This window comes from Stylophora pistillata, chromosome 13 (genome assembly GCF_964205215.1).
Source record: "Stylophora pistillata chromosome 13, jaStyPist1.2, whole genome shotgun sequence".
Lineage (NCBI taxonomy): Eukaryota > Metazoa > Cnidaria > Anthozoa > Scleractinia > Pocilloporidae > Stylophora > Stylophora pistillata.
In genome coordinates, this window is record NC_142531.1 from 1,549,732 (window position 1) to 1,570,813 (window position 21,082).

General features: G+C 39.8%; 1 protein-coding gene across 2 annotated transcripts; it reads right to left on the reverse strand.

The window, feature by feature from the left end:
- LOC111345261 (HEAT repeat-containing protein 6) lies at positions 1–19,868 on the reverse strand. 2 transcript variants are annotated; one of them, XM_022952539.2, is made up of 28 exons: positions 19,535–19,868; positions 17,919–18,032; positions 17,423–17,563; positions 16,412–16,527; positions 15,626–15,743; positions 15,070–15,165; positions 14,171–14,249; positions 12,723–13,188; positions 12,196–12,253; positions 11,839–11,949; positions 11,616–11,692; positions 10,750–10,894; positions 9,412–9,511; positions 8,632–8,956; positions 7,915–7,999; positions 7,133–7,210; positions 6,457–6,597; positions 5,811–5,879; positions 5,451–5,629; positions 5,183–5,279; positions 4,966–5,029; positions 4,459–4,535; positions 3,271–3,348; positions 2,697–2,750; positions 1,778–1,945; positions 1,203–1,337; positions 741–789; positions 1–392 (listed from the first exon to the last, which is right to left on the reverse strand). In XM_022952539.2, exons 1-28 carry the CDS (start codon positions 19,694–19,696, stop codon positions 238–240), a joined length of 3,537 nt encoding a protein of 1,178 aa, XP_022808274.2. In that variant the 5' UTR covers positions 19,697–19,868; the 3' UTR covers positions 1–237. The 2 variants fall into 2 exon arrangements, with proteins under 2 accessions (XP_022808274.2, XP_088599565.1); XM_088743439.1 differs by lacking the exons at positions 17,919–18,032; positions 19,535–19,868 and adding an exon at positions 17,661–17,802.
- Between the last annotated feature and the right edge of the window lie 1,214 nt (positions 19,869–21,082).

The window sequence follows — 21,082 nt, forward strand, 5'->3', positions numbered from 1 at the left end:
TTTTCTTTGTTTAAATTCTTTAATTCAAAGTCTGAGCCGAAGGAAGCAAAAATAAATAACTGACAAACTTTGTGACCAAGTTAACTTCGAGAGTGAAACGTTTCTTTTTATCGTCAATCTCTCTCTGGGTTCCGCCGTAACCAAGACAATATTTTTCCTTCTTCTCTTAGAGGCTCCCCAAGCATAATATCTTCATGAACCACTAAGAATTCGTGCTGATGTTTGGAAACCAAGATGTCACTCAGACTTGACTGGTTCTGTTGTCCTCGCTTCATCTTCAGTCTCTGTAGCCTTAGTCCATTCTCCAAAAACATCTTGCAAGATCTTAACCGCGGGCTTAGATGCCTCTAGCTCCTCATGCACTCGCCTGTAAGCGCCCTGTACAGCGGATACTAGACAGAAAAGAGGAGAAACATTTATAAGCCTACATGAAGCTAAAGAGTGAGACTCCATTGAAAACACAATAATTAGCAGTCGCGAAGAGTATCAGTAAATAGCGATATACCATCTTGAAGAAAAAAATGAGCATGCCCACTTTACAATCTGGTGTTGCTAAGAAACAAGGCGTTGCCTGACAACAAGTCGTGTAATGCAACCCTGAGGAGTTGTTTTCGACAACTAGAAACCTCGATAATTTGAAGGTCCTTGTAAACGAAATGATTTTTGTTTCTCTTCATATTATACCTTTATACTTCGTCTCCTAAGATGGATGAGCTCCGACAAACATTTAACTTACTCACATTTTTCAATTGCTGTATTATCTTCCTTTTGATCTTCAAATGACGACTCCTTTTGGAAAAAAAACGAAACTTTTGAACCTCTAAGTTCCTTTACTTCGTTTAAGTTTATCTCTGTGAAGTCAAAATAATTAAAAAGGAACCTAACTATCCGCTTTTAAACTGAGGGACTTTTAAAGGCCCCACTGACCTAAAACAAATCACACCTGACGTGGTATCACTTGAGCAGGAGAATGGATCCAGTGAGTTTGATGCAAACTTTCAATGCCCCTCCCCTCCCTTGTAAAGGACAAATTGAGGGGGGGGGGCGGGAGGAAGGAGAGAAAGGTAATGGTTAACTCTAAAACACAACATCATGACTCGGCCAGGGCTTGACCCAGGACCTCGTGATCCAGAGTCTAGCGTGCTAAACACTCCCCGAGGGGAGTTGGGAGAAACTAAACTCAGATAGGAGTAAATCCTCACCTGAGTTTGAAGGTACCGAACATAATCTGCCATGTAATCTTTCAATGCATCGTAGTTTTCCTTCAACGTAGAACTAAGAGAACTGGCGTCTTCTTCGGTCATCATTTGCGTCATATGACAAAGTGAATTGCAAAGCTGGCAAAGTATTTAGAGTTCAAATCAGTATACCAAACTGCAACAAAAATCTCCTTTTACCTCCCCTTTTACCCACCCCCACCACTTCCCCAGCATGTGACATAAACTCTTGAGAGAGCTCTCCGCAAATGGCGATGAGAAGGAAGAATAGTATCCAATAGGGAATACTTTTTGATTTAAAAAACAACCCTTAAGAGCTAAATTGCAAGAACTACAAGGCAGAAAGTGTGGAGAATAAATACTTTTATCTTGGAGGTGAAGAGGTTTTAAGAGGTGTACACCCATGGGAAGTTACAGATGGAGATTTTATTTTTTGACTGGCTGAGACCTGGGGATAGCGTCGGGTCGTGAGATTTGCCAGAGGTCATCAAAGGTTTGACTCTTAGAGGCTTCAAAAAGACATGAGAAGCGCTGTAAACGAGAGAATCATTATATCATACCTGCTGCCTCAAATGATCTCTGTATTTGAATTCACTAAACTCTGTGACCTTCTCAGTACCTTTCAAGGCATCAATCAATGTGGCGAACACCCGACAGTACAGAGCCACGTCTCCATAGTAACGCCTCTCTGGGGGGATCGACAAGGGTAGGACGGCATTGATACGAACCTGGAAATAATTTAAAGTGGAGTTCACTCATGTCATAGCACAGGCAGTCTAGAGTAGGGATTAACGAATACTACTGCGCATAAATATCAGGCCCTGTTTACAAGCTGGTAGGGTAACCCTAGTGCTAGGGTTACCCTGGCAAGAGGGTTACCCTAACGCTCCCACATTTCTTTTTTTTTTCATCGACGTGTTTACAAGGCAGCTAGGGTTACCCTAGCACTAGGGTAACCTTAGCTGAGCGCTAGGGTTACCCTAGCGCCTGGGTAACCCTAGGGTTACCCTAGGGTTACCCTAGCGCCAGGGTAACCCTTGCTGCCTTGTAAACGCTCTGCTGGGGATAACTCGCCTACCCTGGACACCTTTTTACTTGTTTCCAGACCCTTTGAACATTGATAACAATGCGTGCGGTTACCAAGCATACGTAAGTTGTCCCGGGTGGTAGGGTAACCCTACCTGTGAAATTTTGCTTGTAAACCCGGGCTATCTTTGACCCGCCTGCTAGGGTAACCCTAGCAAAAGGGTTACCCTCCTTGCTTGTAAACAGGGCCTTAGTGTGCACTAATACAGTGTTTGTCTGGTAAAGTTGTGCTTCTTTACGTCTTACGAGATTGATCTTAGAAACGGGTAAGACATAGGTAAGTTAATTTCAACTTTTCGCATTTACCGCTTACTATAGCCTTGTCTCGATACAGAATGCCATCGTGGTTTGTATCATAAAATTCATTTACCACAAATTACCTACAAAACTAACCTTAAAGTTCTTGCAGTCGCGAATTACATTTTCCAAACCAATGAAAATCTGAGCCTACGTAGAAAAGAGTACTTTTTAGTTTCAGTGTCCAAATGTAAGAGCTAATAAGGGGGGGGGGAGGAGTTATGTGGTGGGAGGGGGTAGGGAGCATTAGAAAGGTTAAAAGAAAATTATCAGTCTTTCAAGTAGATTAGCAAAAGGATATGAGAAATACTGGGTCCAAAGAAGCTACTCTATTTTGGCACACCCTTGAAATTTTTCTTTAAGTCATCAAATTTCAATCTATGTTAATATTTTTCATTCTTGACCTTCCTTATTGTCTTGTCTATCTAAAAAAACCAACATTCTATAATCCCCTTCAAGTTGAACGTAGGTTTGTACGTCGCATAAAGTGACACAAAATACAGTGACGTGGCCCTTTAATAATCACCGAACATTTTTGAAATGTTTTTTCACGGCAGAACACGACTGATAATGTCACTGAGAAGATAACTTCTATTCTCCTCAAATTTTTACTAAGCGTTGTAGTGAAAATGGTAAACGGAAGATAGATATTGATAAAGCAAACACCAACCGTCCAAGGTGCTGTGCCGATTGGCAAGAAAGGATTGCGAAACACATTGCCAACGGCGTAACAGGCATTCCAGCGAACCTAGTGACCAAAAAGAGTTTGAATCAATTATAGTCAGGAAATGAAATAAAAATGACGAGAACAAACCATAACCGGAGAACTTAAGGTCAAAGAAGCTGTATTCTATCCAGGTCTCTGTACCATAATACGATCAGCATAACGCTGCTACAAAACGGGATGTCAATTGATTGTAAGCTAACCTCCTAAATTTCGTAAAGTTTTCCGAATGATTAAGTTATACCCATGAATACTTCCGGATGGAGACCACAGCATAACAACCCACGGAGTCGAAGTTTTTCTCCCTCCCGCGTTCCTTTACGGAAACGACCTAAGTTTTTATCATACTTAATTAATTCTAACAATAAATATATATGAAATACATACATATGAACTGCGGTTATGAAACGTATATGTGCACGATCCTTCGCAGTAAAGCACTATTTAAGCAATAGTGAAAATCAGACCTGAAAAACATTCAGGCCTGTACGGGATCCGAACCACTGACCTCTGCGATACTAGTGCAGCGCTCTACCAATTGAGCTAACAAGCCAACTGCGAGCAGGCCATCAAATTAATTCGACATAAACGACAAAATTGGTAGAGCGCTGCACTAGTATCGCAGAGGTCAGTGGTTCGAATCCCGTACAGGCCTGAATGTTTTTCAGGTCTGATTTTCACTATTGCTTAAATAGTGCTTTACTGCGAAGGATCGTGCACATATACGTTTCATAACCGCAGTTCATATGTATGTATTTCATATATATTTGTTGTTTGATTTATCATCTACGGGTTTATGTCGAATTAATTTGATGGCCTGCTCGCAGTTGGCTTGTTAGCTCAATTGGTAGAGCGCTGCACTAGTATCACAGAGGTCAGTGGTTCGGATCCCGTACAGGCCTGAATGTTTTTCAGGTCTGATTTTCACTATTGCTTAAATAGTGCTTTACTGCGAAGGATCGTGCACATATACGTTAATTAATTCTGTCAAATGGGTCACAATCGGCACCATCGGCACCGTCGCTATCGTCGTCGTCAACAATATCGTTACCGTTCTCATTATCATCATCTCAACTGGTGACACTGGTACCACTCCCCTCCACTCCCCTCCCCTCCCCTCCCTCCACTCCTTACCTTCATAAGCCCTGAGCCGACGTTTCTCACCAGCGCTTGAACAGCATTCTCCACCGCCTCCACAAAGCCCGGTTTATCTGAAATGAGAAATCAGATCAGCATTGACAACAGAGATGTATCAAATGTTTTCTCCACTTTTTTTTTTGTCTCATGCAGTATAACACACCATGCCTGATCCAGTCACGGAGTAGAATAAAGCGTGTTTCAATTGAGTGTCGTTAAACCAAACCAACAATGATCTTCAAAAGCCAATCAAAATAAAGGAAGGCATCACAAGGAGCCAATGAGAATTCAAAGCAAAAACATGCAAACTGGCTAAAGCGCGGGAAAACGCGGGTTACCTTGTCTCACTCGTGTTAAGTTTTGCACTGATTGGTTGAGATAATGGCGCAACTTTTCTTGACCAATCACGGAGGGTATTGATTGCATTAGTAAAACCAATACAATCCCGGAATACTTTCGACGAAGATTTCTCCAAAAGTGCACTTAGCGATGTTTAACTCTTACTCAAAGATGACATCCTGATGTAGCGGAGAAAGTTTCCTAATGCTCTGACAGCGTTGGACTTCACCTGAAGCACATTACAAGATCAGAAAAAAAAAAAAATCAGGCTGCTATGTTGTGATGTGTAAATCTTACAATATTTCCCCTAAATCACGACTCTTTTTTGTAGTTTGTTGTTGTAATTTGATCTTATACCGTGTGTCAATGCGTAAAAACTCACCTTCTCGTTATCATCCGCCGCTGCAATGGAAGTATTCAACAGCTTCAATAGCAACATGTCTGAAAAATCCCCCATAAAACTGGTATCTCCACAAGACCTGAATAATAAAACAACGCGACGTGATGTAGCGCAACGTGACAGTTCATGCTACATAGAAAGCTTACCCTTCCATAAGACGAATACTTTGAACAGAGGCCACAAACATGGTCGGACGTAAACTTACAAGTATATATAAAAAGTCCAGAGAGCAGCTTTCTGCTTTACTTACATATTCGTCACCAGAGAGTCACTGAGATTAGCCAGTGACCAAGCTGCCTTCATCCGCACCATTATCTTAGGATCCGCCATGGCTGCGAGCATGGCATTAGCCGCGTCTGCTACAAACAGCACATCATCTCTCAGGCAAGGGTACAGAACAAACACGCCCAGAGCACGTGCTGATGAGGCCTTGGACACGAGATAAACGACATGGAAGTCAGTACAGGTTTAAGGTGTTTATTATACCTCAGGCTTTGAAGAAATGGATGATTTGTTTGGCTCAAATTGCGCAAGGGAAAAAGAACGATGTAAGTGGCCTTCGCTCAAACCTGGGTTAAATAAGGGAAGGTGCATTTTTTAATTTTTTTACCTTCACATTCTTGTCTTCATCATTGGACAAACCAAGTAAAAGGGTGATGCAAAGAATACGCTTGTGTAACTGGAATGAAACAAGAGACAACGGGAATAAACGCACTTTAAAAATGGTTAGCGGTGTTTTAAATTTGACAACTTCTCACCAAGGCGTGCAAAGTCACCCGGATAGCCAACCTGCCAAATCTGCCTTAAAGAATCGCTTCTCGATCTTGATGGGAATCTCAGTCTCGTAGCAAGCTACCTCCACCCAGGCCCCAGACAGATTCCCTTTTACATCGCCGGTACCCATCTACCCTCGTCTTGTAACCAGGTCTTTGACGGCCTTCAGTTACAGTTGCACGGTTGGACCTGGGTACGTGATTTCCATCTGCCTTCCTGGGTGTTAAGAGACACTTTGGGAGTACAGTATCTTGCCCAGCATTGATTTTGTAAATGGAAGGGGTTTGGTGGAATCCCAATAAATTGAACCGCTCTTGGAAAAGACAACTGATATGAACTATCCAAAGGTTCGACACATTGGGGCTAAAACATTGTATTTGACCAGAGAAAGAGGCCAGTTTTGGTGTGGATTGTCTAGAGTTAGAGAAACTTTGGCCTTGGGAACTAGGGATTCTACTGTATTGCTATCTGAGGGGACTCACTGCAAGTTCGTTAAAGATAACAGCTCCAATGTTTGACAGACAGTCAACTGCAGCACTACAAGAAGGAGCAGACACAGAGCTACCCTCTTGTATAACAGTGATGAGAGGACCGTCCAGTAACTTCAGCCAGAATTGTAAAATCTGTAGAAATAAAACAAAACACCATTATACAAAAACAACAAATATGATTAGACCAAACAGTTTTTGAAAGTGTGATAAGAGAGAAAAGCATGCAAGGTAAAATCAATCTCCGCTTTCGAGCCAAGTGATGCCTACGGCCCAAACTTATCCTGGGTTCTGTAAGATAAAGCGATGGGACTAAGGCCTAGTCCGTCATAGGCTACCCCACAGTATTTCTTCAGGTTTCCCTTTCAGTTAGCAGGGTACCAATTCACATTCTTGAGTGGCGTAAGGCACTGGCATTACGTGTCTTGCGCAGGAACACGACAAAATGAGCCAGCTCGGGACCCGAACATGGACACCCCACCCCACCCCACCCTGTGCTCGAGCACAAGAACCCTTAGATCACTACGCCTCGATCCAAAAGTTAGGAAAACAGCAATGGAAGTTTTTAAAAAAGCTACCCTCAAAAGTTGTACCAATCCCAACTTTACATGTAACACAATGATTGTGTACTTGAAGTTTAATACTTTAATGAGTTAACAACTGAGCTGACCTGTTCTTTAGAAACTGCATTCCTATCAGTATGGCTTGAAAATTCAGCATACATTGCCCGTGCAATTTCCTCTAGAAGCTACAGGGTAAAAGAAAATTGCATCGTTTTTGATGAGCAATGATGGGACAAATAGAGCTTCAAATTCAGAACTAACCCTTGCAGAAGCACTAACACGTATCTTTTCATGAACACATGAATCAAAAACCGGGAAACGGCCTAAGTGTATCAGTTCATGTAAGCTTCTAATACTGCAGGACTTATGGTTTCCTGCTACTTACAACTGTATTGTTGTGTATCGTGGAGAGGTTCATAATGATAAACACTTCGACACCACATTTCTAGGATACCTCTGCTCAAGGGGCATAAAAAACTGAAAAAACGCTTCCATATGGAAGGGACAGCTCTATTAGAAGTACACTTTTCCTCGTCTTAACCCTTTGCACCCTAACATTAGTATGCAAATTCTCTATACTGTTCTAGGAGAAAGTTTCCTAATGCTCTGACAGCGTTGGACTTCACCTGAAGCACATTACAAGATCAGAAGAAAAAAAAAATCAGGCTGCTATGTTGTGATGTGTAAGTCTTACAATATTTCCCCTAAATCACGACTCTTTTTTGTAGTTTGTTGTTGTAATTTGATCTCCTTGTAACCACTTCCTGTAGTGGTTACAAGGAGATTTTGTTGAATAGAGAGCTTTTTGGGTTTGTAATCATTTCCTTTACTCTCACGACCTCAAAGTTTGATTTAGGGGTGATACTGTTGGGACAAATTATATCATCACCTTCATGGCAGACAGCGTGAATGGTACATCCACATCCTTTAAACATGAACAGGCCAAACTTCTGAGACGCTCTACCACAATGGGACTGCCACAAAGAAGAACATAACTCTTGTGAAAAACACACTGTTCAATAAGCAAATTAAATCATTCACAGCTTTTGCTCCTCTGATCTAATCTCCTGCAAAGTTGTAAACAGTAGGCTGCCTGGAAGATTAATCTAGTAAGGACAAAGGTTGTGAAATCTTTTCATCGGGCAAAATGACCACAAGTTTGGGCGTAATAATGAGCAGGCAAGCCGTATACTCGCGAAAATCGCCATTTTGAGATGATCATGGGTTACTTTTCTCTGATAAATTGGCTGTTTTATGTGGTTCAGAGTTTGTTTACAACGTTATGTAGAAATTAGCAAATTTCGACGTCAAAAATGTATACTTTTGCTTCTGAAAATTATGCTTTTTAGTATATTTTTTTTTTTTTTCGCACGGACTGATGACATCTGCCACAATCACCCTGGTTACACCGAGAAGGCAAAGCCACCTTAAAGCTTGAAAATCCTTCAACCACAAGGCTCGATAAACTGCCAACATTTTGTTGATGCACCTCATTTAGACTGTTTACTCCGTTAAAACACACATTATTTTCTGAGGGAAAGGGGAAGGGAACAGACGCGGCTCCGATAATTCTCCCTCCGCCGCATACGCCTGTGAGCACATTTACCTTAGTAAGAAGACATAGCTCTTCACAAAGGACCCCAAGAACTGCAGAGCTTCCAAACGCACAACCAATGAGTTTTCTCTCCTATTTATAGTGTTGACACACCAGTTTATGAGCCATGGAGACTCAAGCGGAACCTGTAAATCAGGTTTCAAATCAACTGAGGCACTGTCAGGGGTAGTGTTGTTGTTGTTTTGGGACACATTCCTGTTCCCAAAGTTGATCTCCTCCGAAGTTGGCCTCATTATTTCAACCACCTCTTGTAGCGGGGTGTGTACGCACACAACCATTTTTAGACAGGATAACACTGCTGTTTGCAGGTTTGGATCTGGGCATCAAACAAACAGAGAGAGAGAGTTACTGAGTAACAAGTTCATTTAACTGTGGAACACATTAAGTTTGCTATACTGCGCTAAGGGATCGGTTTACAAAACTTTCGCTAGACTCTTAAAAAATCCGAAGAACGACTTGTTCACTCGCGATTTCCGCGTTTGAGGTTCATTGCATGTATCACGTTGAGTTCTGATTGGCTTCTTGTGCTCCATACCCATGTTTATTTTGGCTCTTATGATTACCGTGGTTAAAGTTTTTCGACACCTAGCATTTAGTACAAACCATGCATTTCCTGTAATAATTCTTCGAAAAGAAGGTTAAATGAAAGCCTGTTTAGTTTTTTTTTCAAGTTTACTCCATATATCGACCTAAAACTCTTGTAATGTTTACGGAAGGTTCTCACTATACGCTAGTTTGTTTCAGTCGAGAATCCTTTCAATAACAGCATACCTTTGAGGGCGAGTAAAGGCCTAAGTTGTCTGACAACTTTGCTGACGAGTCCTTCCTTCAATCTGTTGTATGGCGAGTTCAGTACCAGAATCGACAGACACTGAAAAGTCAAAGTAGAACAGCAGGTGAGGACACTAACTTTTAAACATCACGCTAAAAGTATGATGCAGACCTTGAAAAAACAGGCGGGAAGCTCATGGTAGAAAGATAGTATATTACACAGCGGCACAATGATTTTCATGGCCATTTCTTTTTAAAAACCGATCGCCTCTTAGTCACTTGCGTTTTCCCGCGATTCAAGCAGTTTACTTGCTTTTACCTTGAGCCCTCATTGGCTCCTTAAAATGCTTTCCTTTGCTCTGATTGGCTTTTATGCTTCAAGCAGTTTGCTTGTTTTTACCTTGAGCCCTCATCGGCTCCTTAAAATGCTTTCCTTTGCTCTGATTGGCTTTTATGCTTCAAGCAGTTTGCTTGTTTTGACCTTGATCCCTCATTGGCTCCTTAAAATGTTTTCCTTTGCTCTGATTGGCTTTTATGCTTCAAGCAGTTTGCTTGTTTTGACCTTGAGCCCTCATTGGCTCCTTAAAATGCTTTCCTTTGCTCGGATTGGCTTTTATGCATCAAGCAGTTTGCTTGTTTTACCTTGAGCCTTCATTGGCTCCTTAAAATGCTTTCCTTTGCTTGGATTGGCTTTCATGCTTCAAGTAGTTTGCTTGTTTTTACCTTGAGCCCTAATTGGCTCCTTAAAATGCTTTCCTTTGCTCTGATTGGCTTTTATGCTTCAAGCAGTTTGTTGTTTTTACCTTGAGTCCTTTTTGGCTCCTTAAAATGCTTTCCTTTGCTCTGACTGGCTTTCATGCTTCAAGGAGTTTGCTTGTTTTTACCTTGAGCCCTCATTGGCTCCTTAAAATGCTTTCTTTTGCTTATATTGGCTTTTATGCTTCAAGCAGTTTGCTTGTTTTTACCTTGAGCCATCATTGGCTCTTTAAAGTGCTTTCCTTTGCTCTGATTGGCTTTCGTGCTTCAAGCAGTTTGTTGTTTTTACCCTGAGTCCTCATTGACTCCTTAAAATGCTTTCCTTTGCTTGGATTGGCTTTTATGGTTCAAGCAGTTTGTTGTTTTTACCTTGAGCCCTAATTGGCTCCTTAAAATGCTTTCCTTTGCTCTGATTGGCTTTTATGCTTCAAGCAGTTTGTTGTTTTTACCCTGAGTCCTCATTGGCTCCTTAAAATACTCTCTTTCCTCATTGGCTCATGATTACTTTGGCTTTGGTTTTACAACACTCAATCAAAATGTGCTCTTAAAGAAAATAAATACTAGTTAATTGAAATACTTCACCTTTAATATCTGGGCTTTAGTAGTAGCTGATGTTTCTGCCACTAAAGCTTGCAGCAGACATCTGTGAAGTTCATGCACAATTCCACTCAGTTTTGCAGAGAAAGAGGTATAAGGCCGTGCTGATGGTGAAGAACTGTGCTGCTCTCTGTAAGAAAAGAAAGTAATAAAAATAGTGATTCAATAGTTATCAATCAGTAGTTTTATAATTGTCCAAAAAATGAAATAGAAGACCTAAACAAATTTCAAAGTGTCAGAGGTTTATTTATTAGTTGGAAGTTAGAATTTTAACTTTTCTGTTTTAAAAATCCTAGATTCTTTAATTTTCTTAGCTTTGAAATTCAGTTTAAGAGATATTACCTCTTACTTTGAAACTAAGACACAATAAAAATCTGTATTTTTTTTTTAATTTTATTTTTACTTGGCTTAATTATGTAAAAATTTATGTTGTTAAAATCAATGTCTTCAGTCATGAACTTGAAAAATTAAGAACTATGTGATGAAAGATGGCAGATGGCAATGCACAATATTTCAAGACTGATATATATATCTTATTAACCAAGCGCGAGGGCCATACTGGGAGAATATCAGCCCAAGGTCTTAACAGTACAGACCTCGCTGCGCTTGGTCCGTACAAAAAAGACCGAGGGTCAATATTCTTCCAGTACGGTCCCGAGCAAGCTTGGTTAATAAGAGATTTATTATACGACTGAAGTTCAAAGGGACACAAATGCGGTATCATTTGGGACCATTTGGGACAGTGCCTGGTCCAATACTGAGAGAATATTGACAAGCAATAGAGCATTTTGATTGGTTGATTTTAGTTATTGGCCCTCTGACTGCCCGAGTCATGTAATAAAGTTCTGTACCGATCTTCAGCAGCCACCAAGAATTGTCTTGAGCCATCCAACAAGTCCATAAGGACAGCCACTCCACCAGCTCGGCCCTGAAAAAGATCAACTGATAGCATAAACATCACAACAATTTTAAAGCCGAAAATTCATCTTTGACTTCCTCAAGAATAAATTTATAACATGATACATCTCACACTTCCATAGCAGCTAATACTTTACATAAAATACAATCACCCACCTTTGGAGTGGGATCCTTCAGAATTGTTGTGAAAATGGACCATGATGCTGACATTGTATTATCAGGAATGAACGAGGACCAGTAACCAAATAGAACCTTTTTGTCTGTGTTCTAAAAATCCAAAATTATTTTGAAAATCTTAGAATTTTTTCTCAAAGAAGTCTTGGATTTTCTCCTTTTAAAAAACCTAACAAAGCATAGGGCTCAAGAAACAACGTTTGCCTATTCATCCCCTGACCCTTTGATTCCCTGACGTGATACGTCAACTTTGTTTTTAATTCTCCTTGCAATTACTCCAATCTCTATCACAATCAAAAGCAGATTTTACAAAGACATATCAATACACATAGTACTTACTTTAATCACAGCTTGAAGACAAAGAAGAACATTCAGGCGAACTTTTGATGTTACAGACCTGAAAAGTGCAGTTGTCAAAAAAGTACTATTCACTGTACAATTGAGGTTAAATTGCTTAGCAGAGGTTCCTGCGATATTAAGTACCTTTGAAAAAAGTAGGTCTTCATACAAGTCTAGTGCCCATACCAGCAGGACCTTATCTCTGTTTCTGTAGTAGGAAATGAGTGCAAGCATTGTAACTCTGGTTGAAAGGGAAGCTATTCAACTGCAGGTTTCTGCACACCCCACCCTCCCCCTCCCCCCCCCCACCCCCAAGTATTTCACCAGGTTACTCTTATAGTTCTCTGGTACCCATTTATACCTCCAGAAGGTGAGAAGCACTGTGAGAGCAGTGTCTTGCCCAACAACACACCCTGGCCTGGGTGCAAACCAAGACCTTTTGATCTCAAGTGCAATACACAGGCAACCATATTTCATACACAAGCATGATCAAGAACATTTTGTAAACTAACTAAAGGTAGCAGTACCTTAACCTTGCCATCTGTCCTGCCTCACTGTCAGAATATTCTGAGTCAGAACTTGCATTGGACAAGCTTGATGCACTGTGATAACCTGATGATTCTGCACCTGATCTATCAAGAGTGTTTGTATTCAGAGCCGGACTGTCGCTCTTTTGACTAAAACTATTACTTTTGGAGTAATGTGTCGCATGTCTTCGAATATTTCTGGGTCTAAGACTAATACATTGGTCCTCATGACGCCCAGCCTCTTTACTTGAACTATTATTTAAATTCATTGCTGAAAATGTTTGTGTTGGTGCTTCTGTTAAAAGGCTACCAACAGATGTTTGCTTGGGTGCCACAGGTGAGGCAGTTTGTTTTGACTTCTTGTTGTTAGAGCGTCTCTTTTTCTTCTTGCTAAGGGCAGAGTACGTACGATCTTTTTGAGGTATTGTGTCTAAGTGGACTGAGGATAAATCATCTGGCTCAATCCCTATTGAGAAGAACAAACCATAGCAAGGTGACACCCAAGATCTAATTCCATAACTGTAGAGTCTAGTGTGCTTACACTTAAGAGAACACTGTTTCCTCATTTAGTTAGAGAGTGCAGCAGCAATATTTCATCTGGAAATGGTTGACTTACAAAGATTTAAGCTTGATGGCAATGTTTCTTTTCTATTTCTTGATCAAAGTTTACGGTGATTCTTTCCCCAGAAGGGGACTCTGTGCACATACTCATTCAATGTTTCTCCCCTTACTACATATGGCAATTAGCTTGCAAATCAAGTAATAATAAACTGTCAAAACTAAATAAATCAAGCTGCAGAGAGCTATTTGCCACCACTGCACACCCTTTGGCAATTTTGTAGGAACCACAATTAGAAAACATTACACAAATTGTGGGAAGGGTTAAAGTGCATAAGAGCAAAATCCAGCCCAAGTTTCCAGAATTGTAGCCCTATCTTTCCTTTTGGTTTTGCTTTCCACTTATCAAATATTGCAAAGCAGAGGAATACATCTTTGGCAAACCCACATACTTCCTCTGAGTGTTCACCAAGTCAGTTTCCAAAGCCACAAAATTGAACTAAGGGGTTGACTGACCCACTGTAGCCCTGCCATAGCTGTTTTAAATTTCCAGCTTCTCTACAGTTCCTGTCAGGTATTTACAGCTTCTATATCCCAAAGGACCACGGTACAACAGTATTTTATTATACCCTTACAAACATGTCTGGTGCTCTGTTTTCTAAGCTTATCTAAAGCCACAGAGAAAGTTTAACATGTCCAGGGTATATTACTATGATACACTGACACTTGTCCTTGCCCTGCTATACAATTTCTATTTCAAATTCAGAGCCCCTACATACAAAATTTCATGGATGCTAGAGTGGGGCTTATAGTGTAAGAACAGTAAATTCTTTCCTGAAAAAAAAAAAAAAAAACCAACAACAACAACAACTTTTCAGCAATCAGGATACCTGGTTGATCCTCCAGTTGGTGGTTCCTCTCCTCAGGGTACACTGGTTTGTAGCCTGGCAACCCACAGAACATGTAGTTCTACAAAATAATATTATAATAGATAATAAAAAGCTCAAAAATAGTAAAAAAAAAAAAAGAGGAGAATTACACCTAGCTCCATTATGAGGTGAGGAAAAATATATGAACACATCAAAGACCTAATCCAATATCTAGTAACTTTGAACATGTACTTGGCCAATCACAATGTACAGAGTACCTACCATAATTGTATTTCTCAGTTAGTATGTGTACTATGAATGGTAAATTTAGCAGGCTGTATAGTGAACAGCCTGCTAAATTTAAGAGTTTGTTTGAATTGAAATCCTTCCCCCTCTACTTGAACTTTTACTCGCCTTATTTTCTTGTTCTGCACCTTTTTTCCACTCAGATTTATGGCCCACATGCTTAGTACTTGGGCCATAACTGTAGCTCCCATTGGGTGCCTACATTTGACATCAACATCTGGGAAATTGACTTTGTGTTTATTGAAAGAGAACTAGTCATGTTTGTACTGGCAATTTATTTTGCTACCTATAATTGTTGTTGTTGTTGGCCACTCTAAACTCAAAACAGTTGGTAAGTTTAATCATATTTCATATGCATTGTAACTTAGCTCACTAAGATATAATTTCTGTTTGTAGGAAACCTGCCTTACTGTCAATTTTGGATGTTTTAATCGGTTCGGTTATGGAAATGTTTGTGGATTATCACTGGAATCGCCATACATAGATGGTTTGAGTTTTCACTTTCAAATGTATTAAGTGTTTCTGTGAAATGTGTAATAATAACCAAGTGGGAAAACTTGATCATTCCATTAGTAAGAGGTATGTAATCAGAGTAGCCATTTGGATGTGTTTACCTTAAGAGCTGCTAAGAGAGGTCCAAGATCATACCTCTGATTTGCACACCCAAGAACAAGAACATTTAACAAAGCACGCAAAACTGCATTGATGACCTGAAAGTATCAAAGCGAGAGCAATTTATGGCTTGAGGGTGAGAATGAGTCCCATGCACAGGCCCTGTTTTTGTTCACGTATCACCAGTAGTCAAAAATTTGCAAACTGTTTCCTGTTTCACCTTTTACACCCTAATATCAGTCTGCATATTCTCCATAGTGCATTCTAGACATTTTTCAAGGAGCTGACAAGGAGAGTTTGTTTGACAATCAAGAGCTTCTTTAGTGGGTGATAATTTCCTATATTCTTGTGACCATGATGTATGATTCAGGAGTGAATTATTGTAAGGAGAAATTAGATGCTAGTCACTCTTAAGGATTTAATATTCCTGTGTTCATGTTAGAGGTACTGCAGCTGCTTTTTTCTTAATAAAAAGGTCTTTATATAGGTATCAAAACAATAGTTTTGGGTACACAAATCACAACTGATCTGTAAAGGGAAAAAAAAACTAATCCTTACCCTGAAATGTTCAATCTCTGTTCCACATGAGTTTGGGTTGGAAGTTTGCAGAAGGTCCAGAAGAAGGTTGAATGCTGGTGTAATGAATTTATCATCCAAATGTAATCCATTGGATGACCTGGTGTTTACACAAAATCATGTAAAAGCAAGAGCTTATGATTATGCTTATATGTGCATGCCTCAAGAGAACATTGGTATTGATACTGCCACTGCAAACTTCAGATTACTAGTCTAAATGCTCTACTGGTATGCTTCACCAGATTGCAATCGTAACATAATAATAACACCATCAAACATATTGGAAAACACCAATCAATTCAAATACCAAAATGAAGCTGTGGTAAAGGGTGTTTGATATGCACCAGAAATCAGATAATTCTCTAGCTAAATTTAAATGGCCCTAGCCCTTTTTTTTATTCAAACTTGAAGAATATTCTCCCATAACTTGACACTATTCTCCTGCTGTTTCCTCTTTTTAACTCTTCGACACCTAGAAGTGATTAACACATAATTTCTCCTCCACATTCAAATATATTATCTGGTTAACAGGTTATGAGAACCGATAAGTTTCATCTTGAACATGTTTTCTTGATATAAGACAAGATTTTCCTGTCTAACTCTCAAGGAAATGTGTGGTGGCCAGGAAGAGTTACTAGACAGTTGTAGTGTGGCAGTTAAAGGGTTAATGAATACACTAGAGGTAACATTATTCTACTCAACCCGTCTATTGGCAGATTAGTCCACATGTTTGAAAAATGAAAAAAGTAATGAATTAAGATGAAATACCTCATGCATATATTAGCCACACATTGTATAGTGTTGCAGAGAACATCAGTCTCCTGTGACTTGTCCCTGCACAGTCCCACCAGCACCCCATCTTTACCTAATAGTCTATCACCAAACTAAAGCAGAGATAAAATTTCCAGTTTAAAATTTCAACTTATATTGCACACCCTCAGATGATGATGCTATGAAATACAGAAAACCATGAATACCACAATGGTTTAATGCCTTTTCTCATGTTAGAAGGAAAAAGACAGTAAGTCTTCAGAAAACTAAACTCCAGAAAACAATGGTAATGAATTTGTTTAGTCTGTTTAGTTTATTTCATGTTGGTCATCAAAATGGTCAAAATGTCATGGACTCACGAGGAACAGCGGAGTGAGTCCGCAACAAATTTTGACCATTGCTGAGAGTACAGACCAGGCTAGACCACTGTAAAATGATTCCTTTTTTTTTTTATCACAATATCAATGTCAAAATTCCCAAGACATCCATGTTTGAGAGCTGATAAAGGCATTACATGACATGTTGACATGAGCAGTGTTGTCTGCACTCTTATCGCTGATGGCAAGTTGGCTAATCAGATTGCCACATTACTGCCAATTGTGGTAAATTAACCTATTGTCAGAAGCTTACTACCGGTTCAAGTTATCGGTCTTTTGTTTCTATTATAATAGGTTATACTATGTGCGAATTGTATCTGTACTTTATTTGTCAGACAAATAAGAATAAAGAGTGTTTGTTTGTCTGTTTGATTCATATTTATGGTTTTGAGGTTTGCCTACATGTCCTGAATTTTACTGATTTTCTGAGTTTTCCATGCAAAAGTGACCGAAAAATTAAAAGTCGTGATCAGAAAGTGTCACATGATTTTGCTCACATGATCTCCATCGTGGTCCAACTCTAAGGACAATGAGTATGAGAGTAAGACAACTTTAAATCACAATGCCTCTTACAATGACACCCATAAATTAAAATAAATTCTCATTCATTCACATGTACGTTTATCAATACCTGTTCACAGAGTGACCCATTTTCATAAAGAGTAGATCCTAAAGCTCGTAAAATGTTCAGCAAAGTCCACTTTTTACAAATCTTGATGCAGTTAATGAGGAAGCTGGTGAGATGATTCAGTGTTTCCTGGTTGAGGTCAACCTGTAGTTCAAAGTTAAGATCATTGTAAGTACAAAGAAAAAATAAAGACAAAAAAATCAGTTCAGGACTGTACACTGAAGAAGTCAAGTAGTTTTACCTGAACTTCCTTCTGCTTAAAGGAGTCTATCAGATGTCGCTTGTGGATTTTCTCACACACCCCTTCATTTATAATAGATTTTGATCTACAGACTGAATTCATCCAAACATAGACCCTTGGATAACTAGGAAGTAGCATTTACTGAAAATATAAAAATGCTACAGGGAAAGGATTGAGAGCTGAGCAGTGGAAATAACAATCATCAAATCAAAATGACTTTCTTTGGGGTCATTACGCTTTGGGTAAAGAATTAAATACCTTTTGCTTTGCTAGCAGATTAACAATCAGTTGACAGAACTTTGTGCTGAGAAAGTCATCATTCCCTCCTGACTGTATGAGTGTACAACATTTACACAGTACTTGTAAAGCACTCTGGAAATAACAAAATTTTCATTTAAAAATCCCACTGTCCAGCCAAAAAGGTTCAAACTTAAGGTAAAGTCTGTTCTCCAGCCAACTGTCCCACCCAGCCACTAAGCTAATCTAGCTGTTTCTGTGGTTTAAAGTGACTGTGAGCATTGCTACTCCATCTGGATAGAAATTATAGCAGTCCATTACAGATTAGCCACCCTCCCTCCCCCCCCCAACTCCCTTTCCCTCCCTTCCCAGAACCTATTTTTGTCATTTTTGGAAGAGAGGCACATTGAGGCAAAAGTGTCTGACCCAAGAACACAATTCAATGACAATTCAATGACAATTCAATGACTGCTCACAATTCAATGACAATATACTGAATCAAAATATGGCGTCCAATTTGAATTACTATTGTTCTGGACTTGCTAGCCTCTCACAAATGTGATAATCCTTTTGTGTTTCCTCCTGAAGAGGAGGCTAGTAAGTCCAAAACAATGCTAATTCAAATTTGACGCCATATTTCGATTCGGTGAATTTGATGACAATTCAATGACAATTCAATGACAATTCAATGACAATTCAATGACAGTTCAATGACAATTCAATGCAATGACAATTCAATGACAATTCAATGACAATTCAATGACAGTTCAATGACAATTCAATGACAATTCAATGACAATTCAATGACAATTCAATGACCATGTCAGGTCTAAAGCCTGTGCTTCTCACACTGCAGTCCAACGTGCTTGCCACTATACTATCACAGCCCTGATCCACCGAGAGAAATAAAAATGCTAGTAAAGAATATGCCAACTTTAAATGGTCTTAAATGGCCTTCTGCATCCATGCATTAGATCACACAGACACCAGGGGAGTTGATCTTATCTAAAATCGACAAGGACAAAGCTCCAAGCACCCCAACATTGCTATAAAAAATAGACATAATAAGGAAAACCAGCTTTTGCACCACATCATTCAATAGATTCAATTGCATGTGAAGTGCTTTTATCAGACATCAATACCTTAAAGTTTATATTAGGTGACAATCAAGAGATATCCGCGAGGATATTTGATGCCTCTTAAGAATAATACAATAACTTACATTTCTTTTCTTATTGCTGTTGCATAATCAGCAATTCATTTGAGCTATCATTAATCCTATTAATTCCGCCATTCACTTCTTGTCACATTATAAATATTTGTTATGTAGTGTACATTGTCCCAACCGTAATATGTGCAGAAATGCTACCAAGCATATTATAAACTCGTGAGGTTAGTTCTACATAATTATGATTATTACTTTGATTACCGTGTGTATGAATAAAAAACTTTTTGCAGAACCGAGTAGTTAACAATTGCTTGATATTTAAGAACTCATCTTATGTATTCTAGTTTGAGGGGAGACGATGACTGGAGCTTAACGTAACAGAGAACATGTGTTTAATAAAAATTAATAAATATAAAAATAAATTAACACGTTTTCCCACCACTAAAATACCGACGAGAAAACGGCTCACCTCTTCGTTGTCCACCACACTTGTTGCATAATCCAAAGAATTCAGTTCGTCTAGTATTACGTTAACGTTTGAGTTTAATGATCGGTCAGATGACGACTCCTGCAGTTTTGAAATCCTACGAGCCGCGTCCTTCCAGCAAAGTTTGTCATCTTCATACGACATTTCAGCTATTACTCGCTTTGGGATCCAATCCCATCAATTTATATAAATTTTCAGTGATATTTTTTGGCGTAGAAAAAATAAAAGCAAACACCTTTAAGCCTTGGTTAAGTGCTTAGTTCCGAAATAAATATTGTCGTTCAATCTTTGACATGCTGGCCACCATTTTACTTTTATACGAATACCCACTGACCAAGATATTACTGTTTCAGTGGGAAAACAAGCTCGAGCAAGGGCGGGGAAGGGGGCGTTAACTCCGGGAGGTTATGTGCGCCGCAAAGTTCTTGTGCGGAAACAGTCATTTTATGTGGAACATCAGAAACAGTCGTTTTATATGGCACTCGCTACACTGGACTAGAGTGACGTCCTCAACGCGGTGGACATAAACAAGGCAGTCGAGGTGCTTGAGGAAAAGATTCGTGCAGCGATGAATGAGTTTATGCCGCAAAAATCTGTACGCATGTCATCGCGTGACCCAGTTTGGACGTCCCCATTAGTCAAGTGTATGCTGAGGACTAAGTCCCGTATATCTTTAAACAACAAGGAACGTCTGTCTTTATTTCATAAGCGCATTTCTGAGCTGATAACCGAGAACAGAAGAAAACCGGCTGTCATTGGTAGCGGTGAGTGGTGAAAGGGCGTGGACGCCCTATCGCAGAGTCGCAGGTCATCGTTGATAAATTTGGACAAGAACTCTCTAGTTCGTCTGAACGACTGCTTCGCCAACCTGTGCTATGATGACACTTACGTTAGACCTATTGATACGGATATCCCGGACAGTGTAAAGCCCCCGAAAATTATCTGAGTGGTGTGTCTGGAATACCTTAGTTCATGAAAAGAAAACGGCAACGGGACCAGACGCGACGAACTCCCGTACTGGATCTGGAAAGACTGTGCTGAGCAACTCACACTAATCGTCACTCACGCTTGGAATCTGTCGCTGTCTACTCATACATGGCCAGACTCCTGGAAGAGGGCAAATGTTGATTCTCTCCCCAAAGTGAACATGCCTCTAGAGGACTCAGACTACCGTGGTATTAATGTTACTCTCGTTATTGCGCGGTTGTTCGAGAAGGTCGTGTATCGTACACAAGCACAGTGAGCCATTGAGAACAACCTGAGCCACACCCAAGTTGCATATAGACAGGCAGGTAGTTGCACAAATGCCTTGCTCGCTATCCAGCACCAGACATACAAGTATTTAGATAGTAGTGACTGTAGCGCAGCGCGAATTTTTACCATGGACTTCAGTAAGGCTTTCGCGATTTTGTGAACCATGCCATTTTGTTTGCCAAACTGAAACAGCTACCTCTAAATCCGTACATTATCAATTGGTATCATAGTTTCCTCTATGCAAGACAACAAAGTGTTGTTAGTTATTTTTTAGGA

Coding starts and splice junctions, on each gene's coding strand:
- LOC111345261 (XM_022952539.2), bottom strand. CDS start 19,696: ATGTCGTATGAAGATGACAAACTTTGCTGGAAGGACGCGGCTCGTAGG. Junction 11,693..11,838: donor TGAAGGATCCCACTCCAAAG/GTGGGTGATTGT, acceptor GATCTTTTTCAG/GGCCGAGCTGGTGGAGTGGC. Junction 1,946..2,696: donor GCGACTGCAAGAACTTTAAG/GTTAGTTTTGTA, acceptor AATTATTTCCAG/GTTCGTATCAATGCCGTCCT.